Below are 14,827 nucleotides of genomic sequence, written 5' to 3'. Positions count from 1 at the left end.
TCCAAATGGTCTTCACTGGGTCAGAGAGAGAAAAATGCTGGCAGGCAGCAGTCTGGCAGCAGGTAGAGGAGACCCCTCCCCAAGTCACACACCAACCACAGAGCTGGTCCATCCATCTGCGTCCGGCACAGTGGCCCCTTCCAGGGCACCGGCTGCGCTCACAGTCTCGTCTTCCAGAGCTCAGCCTGCTCCAGGCCACACCGCGGGGCAGCCTGGCCGAGGAGCATGGGGCACATGTGAGAAGACCAGGGACTTGCTGGCTGATGCAGGAGACAGGGTGGAACTCCCATGGCTTTGAGATGTCATGCTCTGGAATCCCAGTTTGGCAGTCAGTCTCTTAGGTTAACAGTAATCATCTGAGTGACTTTTTGGCCCTGGCCGCTGTGGCTCAGTTGGTTGGAATGTTGTCCTGTAAACTGAAATGTCGTGGGTTTGATTCCCAGTCAGGGCACATGCCTAGGTTGCGGGTTTGATCCTCGGTCAGGGTGTTGTGTGAGAGGCTATTCACTGATGTACCTCTCCCTTTCTCTCCTTCCCTTCCCCTCTCTTAAAAAAAAAAAAAAAGGGTTTTTGAAGATAAATGAGAAAATATTGGTTAAGTGTCCAGCTCAGAGTAAGTGTCTAAAAATATGAAAGTCCCTCTGCCCCTGTCCGAATATCCCTCCGGCCTGCATCATTTCAGCTCAGCACGTGCTGACGGACGGCTTCACTGTGCCAGGATGAAAAAACACAATCGTTGAAACGAGGAACACATTGAATATATGTATAAAACATAAAATAGAGCTACAACATGTGGATAAGAAAAGTGAAAGGGCTAACACTCAGATAACGAGACAGCAGGGGAAAAAGAGAGATACACATAAAAATCGAGAGGAGAACCATCTGAGTACATAACAGAGACCAGCTTTCAGGGTTCAAAGGCGGCCAGAGAGGCCGGGATGGTACAGAAGAGGGAGGGAGAATGAGGAAGGTGGACGAGGCTGGCTCTGCAAGGATTTTTAGGTCCTGTTGAAGAGGTTTTTTATTGGTTTGTTGCTGCCAATCAGTAATCTAAGATTCAAGAAGCTAGAATAAAAGAGTAAATGAAACCCAAAGAAAACAGGTAAGATAAAGATAAGAGCAGAAATTAGTGAAAAAAAAAAACAGAACCCTCAACCAAGCCAAAAGCTGGTTCTTTGAAAGGATGAGTAAAATTGATAAACCCCACAAAACTGATCCGGAAAAAGAGAGAGAGAAAACACAAATGACCAAAATCAGGAAAAAGGATCATTACTTCAGATCCACCTGCATTAAAACACACTGTGCAAAGACATGAGGAAGAATTTTAGACCAATCTGTTTGACGATTTAGATAAAGTGGGAAAATTTCTTAAAAATAACAACCTTCAAAAAATGAGACAAGCAAAGACAGAAAATCTGAATTATCTCTACCTGCCAAAGAAATTGAATGCATAGTTTGAAATCTCTCCACAGAGAATCCCCAGATGGCTTCACTAATGGTTTTCACCAAATATTTAAGGAAGGAATAATACCAATTTTTAATAAAAACTCTTTCAGAGAATCACAGAAAAGGGAATACTTCCCAACACATTTCTGGAGGCCAATCCTAGCCGTGACATTGTAAGAAGAAGAAATTTTGGGACAATATCTCTTGTGACCATAGGTACAAAAAATCATAGAGAATTCAGTGATTTTTTTTTTTAAATGATCACACCAAGAGGTCATTTTCCCCCCAGGGAAAATACAGATTGATTTAAGCTAAGAATCAATCAATGTGGTTCACCAAATTAACAGAATAGTGGAGAAAAGCTATATGATGACTTCAAGTGATAAGAAAAAAGCATTGGATAAAATTTAAATTCATATATGATAAAGACACTGAGAAAACTAGAAAAAAAAAACCAAAACAAACATTCTACTTCATGGCGTCATATATTGACTATTTCCACAAAGTCTCTGAAAGTTGAGAGGACTGACTTGCAGTACGTAGCAGGGACTGCATGTGATATGAAATATAGCTTGCGTCTGGAACCACATTTCTAAGAGTGAAGGGTTACTCAGACCGCAGCACGCACCCCGTCTGTCTGTGGAAGAGGCCTGGCGGCGAAGGCGGCGGCCCGTCTGGGGGCCGTGTGCTCACAGTATGTAGTCTGTGTTGGAGGAGCGGAAGGAGTGCTGAGAGGAGAATGATTTCTCCCTGTATTCCTTGGGGATCGGTCTCCCTAAGTAGAGGAAGACGTGGTTGCAACTTTTCTGAAATATCTCTGAGAGGTGTTTCTTGAACTTCTCCCCCATGAAAGCATAGATCACAGGGTTCACACAGCAGTGAGTGAAGGAAATGATTTCCGTGACATGGGTGGCGTACAACAGCCGCTGGTTCGTGACACATCCATCCAGGACGTGCAGGTCGTGCAGGGAAGTGAGGAAGAGGACCACATTGAAGGGGACCCAGAAGAATAAAGATGCAATGACCACGATGAGCACCAGCTTGATAGCCTTGGCCTTGTTTTGGTTTTGGCAGTTCTTCAGCTGGTGCAGGATGCTAATGTAGCAGAACAGGAGGATGGTGAATGGGATGAACAGGCCTAAGATGTTCATTTCAAAGTGGGTGAAGAGCTTCCACCTTAAAGTCTGTTGATTGTAAGACGAGTAACACTGGAGGACACCATCTTCAGAGGACACTTGGTAGAAGACCACCAGCGGGCTGGTGGCCATGCCGGCGGTCAGCCACACCGCCAGGGTCAGGGCCGTGCCCATCCTGGCTGTCCTCACCCTCATGGCATACACGGCGTGGACGATCGCCAGGTACCTGTCCACGCTCATGAGGGTGATGAAAAACATGCTGCTGAAGAAGCCTATGTAATAAAAGCCGGAGACCACCTTGCACATGGTAGTCCCAAACACCCACTGGTGGAGGTGGTAGTGAGTCTGAAAGGGGAAGGAGAAGACAAAAAGTAAGTCCGACAGCGCCAGGTTCAAGAGGTATATGTCTGTGATGCTCTTCAGCTTCTTGCAGACGACAAGGACCAGGATGACCAGGCTGTTCCCGAGAAGGCCAAAGACAAACAGGAGGCAGTAAAAGATGGCGAGAAGCAACTTGCTGTCTGTCTGGGTAATTTCCACATCACAGGGGCTTGAGAGGCTATCAGGATAGTAGTAGTCGGTGACTGTCACATTGGGCTCGAGAGTATAATCCATGAAGGCAGGAGGACCTGGTCGCACAGGCACCTAAGAAACATGCATACCTTAAAAACGTTTTAATTTAAAAAATACGACCGAATGTGTCCCCCGGCCCCCGATTCATATGTTGAAGCCCTAGAGCTTTGTTATAGATGAAATGTTCTTGCCCCGTTCCCCAAATTCCAAAATTAATCATAGCTCACGTCTCACCCATCCCTGTTTTATTGTAGATGGTATCTAGACAAGACTTTGGACTTGAGGATGTACAGATGGCCAACAGACATAGGAAAAGATGCTCAAGGTCACTAATCATCGAAGAAATGCAAATTAAAACCACAACAATATATCACCTCTTACCTGTCAGAATAGCTATCCTTCATAAATTCACAAATGACAACTGTTGGCAAGGATGTGGAGAAAAGGGAACCTTCATGCACTGTTGGTGGGAATGCAGACTGGCACAGCCACTGCGGAAACCACTATGGAGTTACCTCAGAAAATTAAAAGTGGAACTGCCTTATGACCCAGTGATTCCACTTCTGGGGATTTATCCAAAGAAGCCCAACACACTGAATCGAAAGAATATACACACCTCTGTGTTCCTTGCAGCGTTATTTACAATAGCCAAGACTTGGAAGTAGCCCGGGTGCCCATCAGTAGATGAGTGGATAAAATAGCTATGGGACATTTACACCATGGAATACTACTCAGCCCGTCTTATCTTTTGCAGCAGCATGGATGGCCCTAGAGGGTATTATGCAAAGTGAAATAAACTAGTAGGAGAAAAACAAGTACCGTACAATTTCCCTTATTTGTGGAATCTAATGAGCACAATAAAGAAATGAAATAGAAACAGACTCATAGACACAGAGAACAGACTGACATCTGTCAGAGGGGAGGGGATAGTGGATTGGGTGAAATAGGTGAAGAGATTAAGCAAAAAAAAGAAACCCTCAAGGACATGGGCAACAGTATGGTAATTACCAGAGAGAAGGGAGGGGGCAAGTGGAAGAGGGTAAACGGGGGTAAATAATGATGAAAGATTAGACTTTGGACGGTAAGCACACAGTGCAACGTGCAGATGATGTATTGAAACCTATGTAATTTTATTGACCAATGTAACCCCAATAAATTCAATAAAATATGAAAAATGATCATTTTGCCCTGGTTGGTATAGCTCAGTAGATTGAGTGTGAGCCTGTAAACCAAAGGGTCGCCGGTTCGATTCCCAGTCAGGGCATGTGCCTGGGTTGCCGGCCAGGCCCCCAGTACAGGGCGTGTAAGAGGCAACCACACATCGATGTTTCTCTCTCTCTCTTGCTCCTTCCCTTCCCCTCTGTCTAAAAATAAATAAATAAAATCTTTTTAAAAAATGATGATTTTTCTCAAATTGATATACACATTCAAGGCAATTTCTCTCTAGATCTATTATTTTTCAAGGCATTTGATTGCTGAACATTCAGACACCTGTATTCACTATGCCACCTTTCTCTAATTTGAGATCTAAGCAAGTTAGCCATTTTTAAAGATATTCATTTCATTTCAGTATTTACCCCAAATATATTTTAAAACACAGTTCCCTCAGCCAGAGCCACAGGAAACCAGTAGGCATTCAGGGTTTGTGTCATCTGGGACAGGCAAAGAAAAGAAAATGTTACTTCTTGTTTCAGACCTCCGAGACATTGGCCTTCCCTTTTTTGCCTGTTTCCCAAGGACAGACACGTATCCCTGCCTGCTTAGGTCCTTCTTCCCCAAGAATGATTACTAACACTTACCTTAATTCAAACGTTTGCTGCTGATTTCTTCTCTGAGTCTGCACTGTCAGGGGCATGTAGAGTAACACCTCCTCTGGAGAAAGCCATCTGTGGTTAGACGCCTACCAAACCATCCTTTATGCTCAAAGTTAAAAAAAAAAAAAAAGATCTCAGTCCTGGCTGAGTAGCTCAGTGGTTTGTGGGCTGGCCTGCAAATCAAAAGGTCAACAGTTGGATTCCCAGTCAGGGCACACACCTGGGTTGTGGGCCAGGCCCCCAGTAGGGGGCATGAGATGGGAACCAGTCAGTACATCTCTCACACATAGATGTTTCTCTCCCTCTTTTTCTCCCTCCCTTTCCATGTTTCTAAAATTAAATAAATAAAATCTTAAATAATGCTCTCACAAAACAACACATACTGAAGGCCAATTAGCATATAAAAATATGCTCGACACATTGTGTCAATTAATTGTATATTTAATTAAGTTGTAGTTAAAATTGTAAATTAAAACAAAAGTAACTTGAAATCATAAAACTTCTAGAAGAAAACGTAAGCAGTAAATATCAGTCTTAGTAATACTTTCTCAGAACAGTTTCCTCAGGCTAGGACAACAAAAGCAAAAATAAACAAATGGGACTACATCAAACTAAAAAGCTTTTGCATAGTGACGGAAGCCATCAATAACACAGAAAGGCACACTATTGAATGGGAGAAGGTATTTGCAAATCATACATCTGATAAAGGGTTAATATCCAAAATTTATAAATAACACTGACAACTTAATATATAAACAAACAAACAACCTGATTTAAAAATGGACAGTGGACTTGAACGGGCATTTTTGCAAAGAAGACACACAGATGGCCAACACGCACAGGAAAAGATGCTCAGCATCGCTGATCACTGGGAAAATGCAACTCAAAACCACGGTGAGATATCACTGCACGCCTGCCAGAATGGCTATTGTCAAAAAGGCAAAAAATCGCAAGTGTTGGTGAGGGTGTGAAGAAAGGGAACCCTCCTGCACTGTTGGTGGGAATATAAATTGGTGCATCCACTATGGAAAACATATGGAGATTCTTCAAAAAAATAAAAAATAGAACTACTATACAATTTGGCAATTCCACTTATGGGTATTTATCAGAGAAAATGAAAACATTAATTCAAACAGATATGTGCACCCCTGTGTTCATTGCAGTCCTATTTACAATAGTCAAGATACGGAAATAACCTATATATCCATCAATAGATAAATTGATAAAGAAGATGTGATATATATATACAATGGCATAATTAGTTGGCCACAAAAAAATAAAATAAAATAAAATAAAAGCTGACCATTTGTGCAAACCTGGAAGGACCTAGAAAATATTATGCTAAGGGAAATCAAACAGAAGAAAGACAAATATTGTGTGACTTCACTTATGTGTGGAATCTAAAAAACAACAAAAAAATGAACAAACAAAACAAGACAGACCAGACTCGTAGGTAACAGGAAAGAAACTGGTGGTTACCAGTGGCATTGATGCAGGCTTTCCGGTCGAGGGTCTGCCACCCACTGTGGGTTCTTGGCTCCTTCCTCCCAGGAAAGAATTCAAATGTGAGCCAGCATCGACTTTGAAGTGAAAGTCTGTTTACTAGTGAAACAGTGTGGACTACTCCACAGAGAGAGCAGCCCCCCCTTTGCTTTTTTTATTGAGGTTTATTGAATTGGAGGGTGGGGTATGCAACAAGGAGGAGGGATATTTAGGATCTTCCCAGGAAGGGGGTGGAAATTTCTCAGAGGAGCTCCATAAGCCACTTTATGTCTTTATATGGGCTTTCCATTTCTTTTTTTTAAAGTATATTTTATTGATTATGCTATTACAGTTCTCCCATTTTTTATCTCCCCTTTATTCCCCTCTGCTCTGCACCCTCCCTCCCACAAGCACTCCCCTCCACACCCTTAGTTCATGTCCATGGGTCGTACATATAAGGTCTTTGGCTTTTCCATTTCCTATACTACTCTTAACATCCCCTGTCTATTTTGTACCTACCACTTATGCTTCTTATTCCCTGTACCTTTTGCCCCTCTCCCCGCCTCCCCCTCCCTGTTGATAACCCTCCATCTCACAGGTGGCAAACACAAGGCCCATGGGCTGAATCCGGCTTCCACCTTGTTTTATCCAGCCCGGCACCTTGTTTCTACTTGGCAGCAGTGCTGAGCTCTCGATTCACTGTTAAGGAGTAGTTGCATTTACACAGTCCTAAAGTTACATTCGGCCCTTTGGAGGCAACCGCGAGGCTGATGTGGCCCCTGGTGAAAATGAGTTTGACACCCCTGTTCCGTGTAATCTCCATTGCTGTGATTCTGTTCCTGTTCTAGTTGTTTGCTTAGTTTGTTTTTGTTTTTGCTTTTTAGGTTCAGTTGTTGATAGTTGTTGAGTTTGTTGTCATTTTACTGTTCATATTTTTTATCTTCTTCTTTTTCTTAGATAAGTCTCTTTCACGTTTCATGTAACAAGGGCTTGGTGATGACAAACTCCTACAACCTGACCTTATGTAGGAAGCACTTTATCTGCCCTCCCATTCTAAATGAGAGCTTTGCTGGATAGAGTAATCTTGGATGTAGGTCCTTGCCTTTCAGGACTTGGAATACTTCTTTCCAGCCCCTTCTTGCCTGCAATGTTTCTTTTGAGAAATCAGCTGATAGACTTATGGGAACTCCTTTGTAGGTAACTGTGTCCTTTTCTCTTGCTGCTTTTAAGATCCTCTCCCTCTCGTTAATCTTGGGTAATGTAATTATGATGTGCCGTGGTGTGTGCTTCCTTGAGCCCAATTTCTTTGGGGCTCTCTGAGCTTCCTAGATTTCCTGGAGGTCTATTTCCTTTGTCAGATTGGGGAACTTCTCTTTCATTATTTTTTCAAATAAGCTTTCAATTTCTTGCTCTTCCTCTTCTCCTTCTGGCACCCCTATGATTTGAATGCTGGAATGTTTAAAGTTGCCCTGGAGGCTCCTAACTCTCTCCTCATTTTTTCAAATTCTTGTTTCTTCATTCTGTTCTGGTTGAATGTTTCTTCCTTCCTTCTGCTCCAAACCATTGATTTGAGTCCCAGTTTCCTTCCCATCACTGTTGGTTCCCTGTACATTTTCCTTTATTTCACTTTGCATAGCCTTCACTTTTTCCTCTATTTTGTGACCTTACTCAACCAATTCTGTGAGCATCCTGATTACCAGTGTTTTGAACTGTGCATCTGATAGGTTGGCTATCTGCTCGTCACTTAGTTCTTTTTCTGGAGTTTTGATCTGTTCTTTCTTTTGGGCCATAGTTCTTTGTCTTGGCATGCCTGTTACATTGTAAGGGGTGGAGCCTTAGGTATTTGCCAGGGCAGGGCAACCCACTTGTCTGTGTTGTGGTGCTGTCTGTGGGGGAGGGGTCAGAGAGGGAACAACGACCCTTGGTCCACTCTTGGCTGGCTTTGAGTCACTTACCCCGCTACCCATGAGCAAATTGGGCCCTTCTAGTGCTGATTCCTGGGTGGGTGGGTTTGCGTACATTCTAGAGAGTACATTCTTCCCAGTGAACTCTCCTGTGCAGCTAGGAGTTTCTCCCACTGCCATAATCCCCACAGGTTTTTTCAGGCAGAGGTTTTGAGGCTTTATTTCCCTGCACTGGAACCCTGGGTTGTGCGGTCTGTCTCACTACCCAGTTGTTCCTTCCAGTATATCCACATGGAAATGTGGGACCGCCCACTCCACCAGCCACTGCCTCATCCCCTCCCTGGCTCCATCCTCCAGCCACCACCTTGCCGCACGTTCTCTCTGCCCCAGCTGCCTGTCTCTGCCCCTCCTACCAGTCTGGATGAATGTTTCTTCTTTAACTCCTTGGTTGTCGGACTTCCACAGTTTGATTTTCTGGCAGTTCTGGTCATTTTTTGTTTTTAACATTGTTGTTGTCCTTCTTTTGGTTGTATGAGGAGGCAGAGTGTATCCACCTACACCTCCATCTTGGCCGGAAGTCCTGGGCTTTCCATTTCTGAACATGGCAGTGAGGGCTGTGTCAACATGCAACTGTGTTACAATGCGTGTATGATGGAGGCTAGGTAGGCATTACCGCTAGGTGAAATCAGTCATGTTGGAACAAGCTGGTCTCTGCCAATTTTAAGCCATAAATCCAATGGGAGGTGGTCTTACTTACTTCTTGACAGTTCCTGTAGTTTTTATTGATTGGAACTGTTTCCCCATGTACCCTATTTCAGGAAAAGGGGTTAGGGAATGGCAAAATAGGTTAAGGGCATTAAGAGGTAAAAACTTCCAGGTATAAAATAAATAAGTCATAGGGATGGAATGCACAGCATAGGAAATATACTCAATAATATTGTACTAACTTTCTATGGTGACAGACTTATCGGGGAATCATTTCCTAATGTATGTAAATATCGAGTCGCCGTGATATATAGCTGTAACCAAAAGGATATTGTGTGCCAATTATATTTTAATTAAAAAAGTGAGATACTACTACACACTGATTAGAATGGCTAAACTCCAAAACAGCAACAACACCAAGTGCTGGAGAGAAGGTAAAGCAAGAGGAACTCTCATTTATTGCTGGTGGAAATGCAAAATGGTACAGCCACTTTGAAAAACAGTTTGGAAATTTTTTACAAAGCTAAAATAGGCTTACCAGCCATGACCAGTTTGGCTCAGTTGGTTGGGCATCATCCCATACAGTGAAAGGTCGCTGGTTCAATTCCCGGTCAGGGCACATGCCTGGGTTGCAGGTTCAGTCCCTGACTGGGTGCCTGCAAGGGCGGCCAACTGGTGTTTCTCTCTCCCATTGATGTTTCTGTCCCTTTTTCCCTTCCTCTCCCTGTAAAAATAAATAAATAAAATTTAAAAAATAAAATAAGCTTACCATATATTCCAGTAATCACATTCCTGACTATTAACCCAAATGAACTGAAAACATACCCACACAAAAGCCTGAGTATAAATATTTATAGCAGATTTATTCATAATTGCCAAAAATTGAAAGCAGCCAAGATGTCCCTTAATACATGAATGGGTAAACAAATTGTATAATGTACACAGTGGAATATTACTCAGTGATTAAAAAACAGCTATCAAAAAGACACCCTAAGTGTATACTGCTAAGTGAAAAGTCTAGAGGGATTTGGGAATTCCTCTTGGAAACACAAAGGAGAAAGGTAAGCATTCCCATGTACAGGTGATACTCATTTCACTGTTCCACTTTTCTTTAGATGTAATTTAGAACGGCTATGTATTCCTCTAAGTCTTGCTTCATGACCCCTAAATCCAATGTCCTAGAAATATCTGTCTGCTGACGCCTGAGTTCATACCTGTGTAACTCCCCTTACCAACAACATTCATGCTCTCACACGGTTTGGGGAAAACCCTAGATCTTTTATGAGAGTTTTGTATGTGATAAGTAAAGTTCATGGTTCAAAGTCATTGATACTCCGTGCCGATAAGTACTGCTGACTCAACTATCAATGGTGGAAACTACGATACCTGTTTCACCCACACCCACCCTCCCATCTCTTTGTCTTTAACCACTGGTATTTTAATTATGATGTGTTTTGGAGTGGGCCTCTTTGCATCCATCTTGTTTGGGACTCTCTGTGCATGTCTATTTCCTTCACCAAATTTAGGAAGTTTCCTTTCATTTCTTTTTCAAATAGATTTCCAATTTCTTGCTCTTTCTCTTCTCCTTCTGGCACTCCTATGATGTGAATGTTGGATTGCTTAAAGTCATCCCACAGGCTGCTTACACTATCCTTGTTATTTTTTATTCTCTTTTCTTCTTGTTTTTCTGATTGGTTGTTTTTTGCTTATATTCCAAATCATTGATTTGATTTTCAGCTTCATGCACTCTACTGTTGTTTCCCTGTAAATTATTCTTTGTTTCAATTATTGTATCCTTCATCTCTGATTGAATCTTTTTTGTACTGTTGAGGTCCTCACTAAGTTCCTTGAGCATCCTTATAACCAGTGTTTTGAACTCTACATCTGATAGATTGCTTATCTCCATTTCGTTTAACTCTTTTTCTGGAGTTTTGATCTGTTCTTTCATTTAGGCTATGTTTCTTTGTCTCCTTGTTTTGGCAGCCTCCCTGTTTTTGTTTCTATGTATTCGGTAGAGCTGCTTTGACTCCATGTATTGGTAGTGTGACCTAATATAGTGGGTGTCCTGTAGGGTCCAGTGGCACATCATACCCTATCACCCAAGATGGGTTCTCGAGATATGCCCTTTGTGTAGGCTGAGTATATCCTCCTCTTGTAGCTGAGCCTTGGTTGCTCTTGGCAGATCAATGGGAGGAATTTACCCAGGCCAGTCGCAGCAAGGACTGGCTGTGACCACTTACCACCAACCTCCACCCTCCATGGAGGATCAGCTCTGCAGGGGCAGGGTGGTGGTGCTCCAACGTGGTCTGTGGCTGTCCACTGGCTGTGCTGGCCCTGGCGTTTCACTGGTGGTGCAGGCCAAGATCAGCCCCCACCTGTTTTTTGCCCAGGGCCAACCTGCCTGAGCTATAAAGCAATCTGAGATGGCTGCTACTTGTGCTGGGCTTGGAGATTCCCAGGCGAAGCCAAGCTATGAATCTAGGCTGGCTGCTGCTAATGCTGGGCCTGGGGCTCACTGAAGCCAGCTGCTGCTTATTTGAGAAAATTTAGGAAGTTGTGAAGCATGAGGCAAGACCAGCCATTCACATGGAAAAGCAGCTTGGGTGGACCCATACATTGGGTAGGGTGGAGTCTCTGGGGATCTCCAAGGTGAGTCAGAAAGTATGAGCCAGGTTGATGGAGTCTCAGTTTGGAACCAGCTTGCCAGCCCTGTGGGAGGAGGGTTTAGAAAAGGGAAAATGGCCTCTGCCCACCTTGATGCCAGACACTTCAGTTTCTCTCTGTATACCACTGGTGCCTTTCAAGCTACTCCCCTGGTACTGGAGCTCGGAAGGAGTGAGTCTGAGTAGGTGAATCCATATATATGGGTTCTTTAAGAGGAATTTTTTGGGACTCTGGCAATTTCTTCCACCAACTCAATCCCCGCTGGTTTTTGCAGTCAGAAGTTGTGGGGACTTATCTTTCTGTTACTGGAACCCTGGGCTGGGGGCCTGGTGTGGGTCTGGACCTCTTGTTCCCAAGATATCTGTCACAGATTTTTATCCACCGCACACGGGTGAGGGACCAGCCCATTCTGCATCTGTGCGCCTCCTGCCAGTCTGGATGGGTGTGGTTTCTGTAATTCCATAGTTGTCAGGCTTCCATCCAACTTGGTTTCTGACAGTTCTGAGTGATGGTCGTTCTGTATTTTAGTTGTAACTTTGATGTGGTTGTGCGAAGCGGTGAGCCATGTCTGTCTATACCACCATATTGACTGGAAGTCTAGTGCGTCATTTCAAACCACTGCTTCCGTGTTGATTTTTTTGTCTAAAAGATTAATCCATTGATTTCCATGGGTTGTTAAAATCTCCTACTATGACTGTATTATTGTCAATCTTCTCCTTTATGTTTATCAAGATTTGCTTTCTATAATTAGGTGCTCCTATGTTGAGTGCATAAATGTTTATAAGGATTCTCTCCTCTTGATTGATCCCTTTATCATTATATAATGTTCTTCTTTGTCTCTTTTTATGGCCTATGTTTTAGAGCCTATTTTGTCTAATATATGTATTGCTACCCCAGCTTTTTTTGTTTCCATTTGCATGAAGTATCTTTTTCCAACCCTTTACTTTCAGTCTGTGAGTATCTTTCATTCTGAAGCGGGGCTGTTGTAGACAACATATATATGGGTCTTGTTTTCTTATTTATTCAGCTACCCAATGTCTTTTACTTGGAGCATTTAAGCCATTTAGATTTAAAGTGAATATTGATGGTATATATTTATTGCCATTTTATTCTTTATAACTGTGTACCTTCTTTTTTTTTTTTTTTTTTTTGTAATTCTGGTTTGGTCAGAATGAACTCCTTTAGCTTTTTCTTGTCTGAGAAGCTTTTTATTTCACCTTCGATTTTGAATGACAACCTTGCTATGTAAAGTAGTCTCAGTTGTAGGTCCTTGCTTTTCTTCACTTTGGCTTGAAATGTTTCTGTTGAGAAATCAGCTGCCAGTTTTATGGGAGCTTCCCAAGGAAAAGGGCACCACAGATCCTGGCTGGGAGCAGCCAGCAGACCCCTCTGCAAGATGTGAGCTAGCTCCCTATTCCTTTTTTATTGTTAAGATCTTAGAATGACTTTATCTGAGGCAGTTATGTTGGAAGAAGGTGTGAAACCTCTAAATAATACATAACAGCACATTCTACCACCTTTCCCCCAAAATGAAGAAAATACTGCATTAAAAAATCAAATCTAAGTATAAATATATAAATTATTACTATCACAGCTACTTGTCATAGATCATTTGGCAGAAAATGACTTCAGGTCATCTAACTAAACTCTCTCTTTATAAATGGGAATATTTAAGTCCAGAGAGATAATGTAACTCACCCAGAAACATGTAGTAAGTTTGCAGTGGAGCCAGAGCCAGAACAGTCTTCTGAAGCACAGCTTAGGGTTCTTTTTGTATTGCACTGTATGTTTTAAATTCTCATATGCTAACATTACAAAGAGTTGAGAATAATACCATGAGAAATTTTGGGGGGTGGTTTCTACAGTTGCCACCAATTATTTTTAGGGTACAAAAGTATTTGCTTAATAAAAAAAGTGATAGAAGGAAGTTTGAGTTTAATAAAAGCGTATGTGCTAGTAATACAAAGCCAGTTTATCAGAAAATGTTTTCCCCTATATAATTTAATTCCCCACCCAGAGTTCCAAAAAAATGAGTAAAGGTGCAATAAATGGATGTTTTCGTATACTAAATTTTTATTTCCTGTGTAAGAGTAGACAGAAACATCGCCTGCATATATGACCACAATATTGCTTTGGAGGTTTAAACATGGAGAAAACTATGTGTGGTTAATAGCATAGTGTTTGTATTTTTAGTTGCATCTTCAGGAAACTTAGTCTGCATTGTGTGCAAGAAGAACTGATTAGATCTCTGAGTCCTTTGATGGTCATTTATTCCCAGAACTTATCTTCTACCAACATGCTTTTTTTTTTCTCCCAAGGCTACAGGCACTTCCTGAGGACTAGCCTATTTCCAGCAGGTCTCTAGTCATTAGAAGGGACAAAAAGGTGAAATTCTATGGTTCCTCTTTTAAGGAGTTTAGCAATCAACGGCACTGTCATTGCGTGAGTCCCAGGAGGTAATGGGTCTCTGAAGAATGATGCATAATGAAAGAAAAAAAAAGTCATTATGAAAACTGTGTAGAAACCCCAAAAATCTTTCAGATCAAAAGATTCCAATGAAAGTGGCATGGATGATATGCTTTTCTGTGCCTAGGTATGGGTGCATGTGATCACCTTCCAGAGTGAAATTAGCAGAAATTAAAAGTCATGGATTAGATTATTCCTCATTATTTTTCAACTTTTAAAAAATGATGACATGCTGTCCTTTCAATAAGTTTTTAGAAACTACAAAGTGCCTATTGCCAACAAATCCAAAGCAAAAACGTTTTCATTTAGCAAATGATTTGCTGATTTCATTGTAGATCAATCCACACTTGGAATTTCTCCCAGTGACTTGCAGGAAAAAAAAAAAAGTGGTGCACAAGGGAAGGCTGAGTAGATCGTGATTAAGCACATGTTGGGGAAGAAAAATCTAAGGATTAGTAACTGGGAGTCTGTGAATTAAACTAACCAAAGAGAGATTAACAGGAGGAAAGGTACAGAATTTTTATTAATGTTTATGTGTGTGGGAGTTCACAGAAAGGAGTGAAACTCAAAAAAGTGGTTGGACTTGAAGATTTATACACCATTTTTCAAAAAAGAGAGGAAATTTGGGCCTCAGGGG

At 42.0% G+C, this 14,827-nt stretch overlaps 1 protein-coding gene across 1 annotated transcript; it reads right to left on the bottom strand.

Annotated features, from left to right (window-relative positions):
• Positions 1 to 2,135: 2,135 nt before the first annotated feature.
• On the bottom strand, positions 2,136 to 5,022 carry CCR8 (C-C motif chemokine receptor 8). The gene is made up of 2 exons (XM_024565691.3): positions 4,955 to 5,022; positions 2,136 to 3,227 (listed from the first exon to the last, which is right to left on the bottom strand). The coding sequence occupies exon 2, from the start codon at positions 3,195 to 3,197 to the stop codon at positions 2,136 to 2,138; it is 1,062 nt and encodes a 353-aa protein (XP_024421459.2). The 5' UTR covers positions 3,198 to 3,227; positions 4,955 to 5,022.
• Between the last annotated feature and the right edge of the window lie 9,805 nt (positions 5,023 to 14,827).

This window comes from Desmodus rotundus, chromosome 8, assembly GCF_022682495.2.
Source record: "Desmodus rotundus isolate HL8 chromosome 8, HLdesRot8A.1, whole genome shotgun sequence".
In the NCBI taxonomy this organism is placed as follows: Eukaryota; Metazoa; Chordata; class Mammalia; order Chiroptera; family Phyllostomidae; genus Desmodus; species Desmodus rotundus.
Note: the sequence above shows the minus strand (reverse complement) of the source record. Positions and strands in the feature narration are given on the sequence as shown.

Bases quoted from the DNA above. Each gene is read 5' to 3' on its own strand.
- CCR8 (XM_024565691.3), bottom strand. From the start codon at position 3,197: ATGGATTATACTCTCGAGCCCAATGTGACAGTCACCGACTACTACTAT.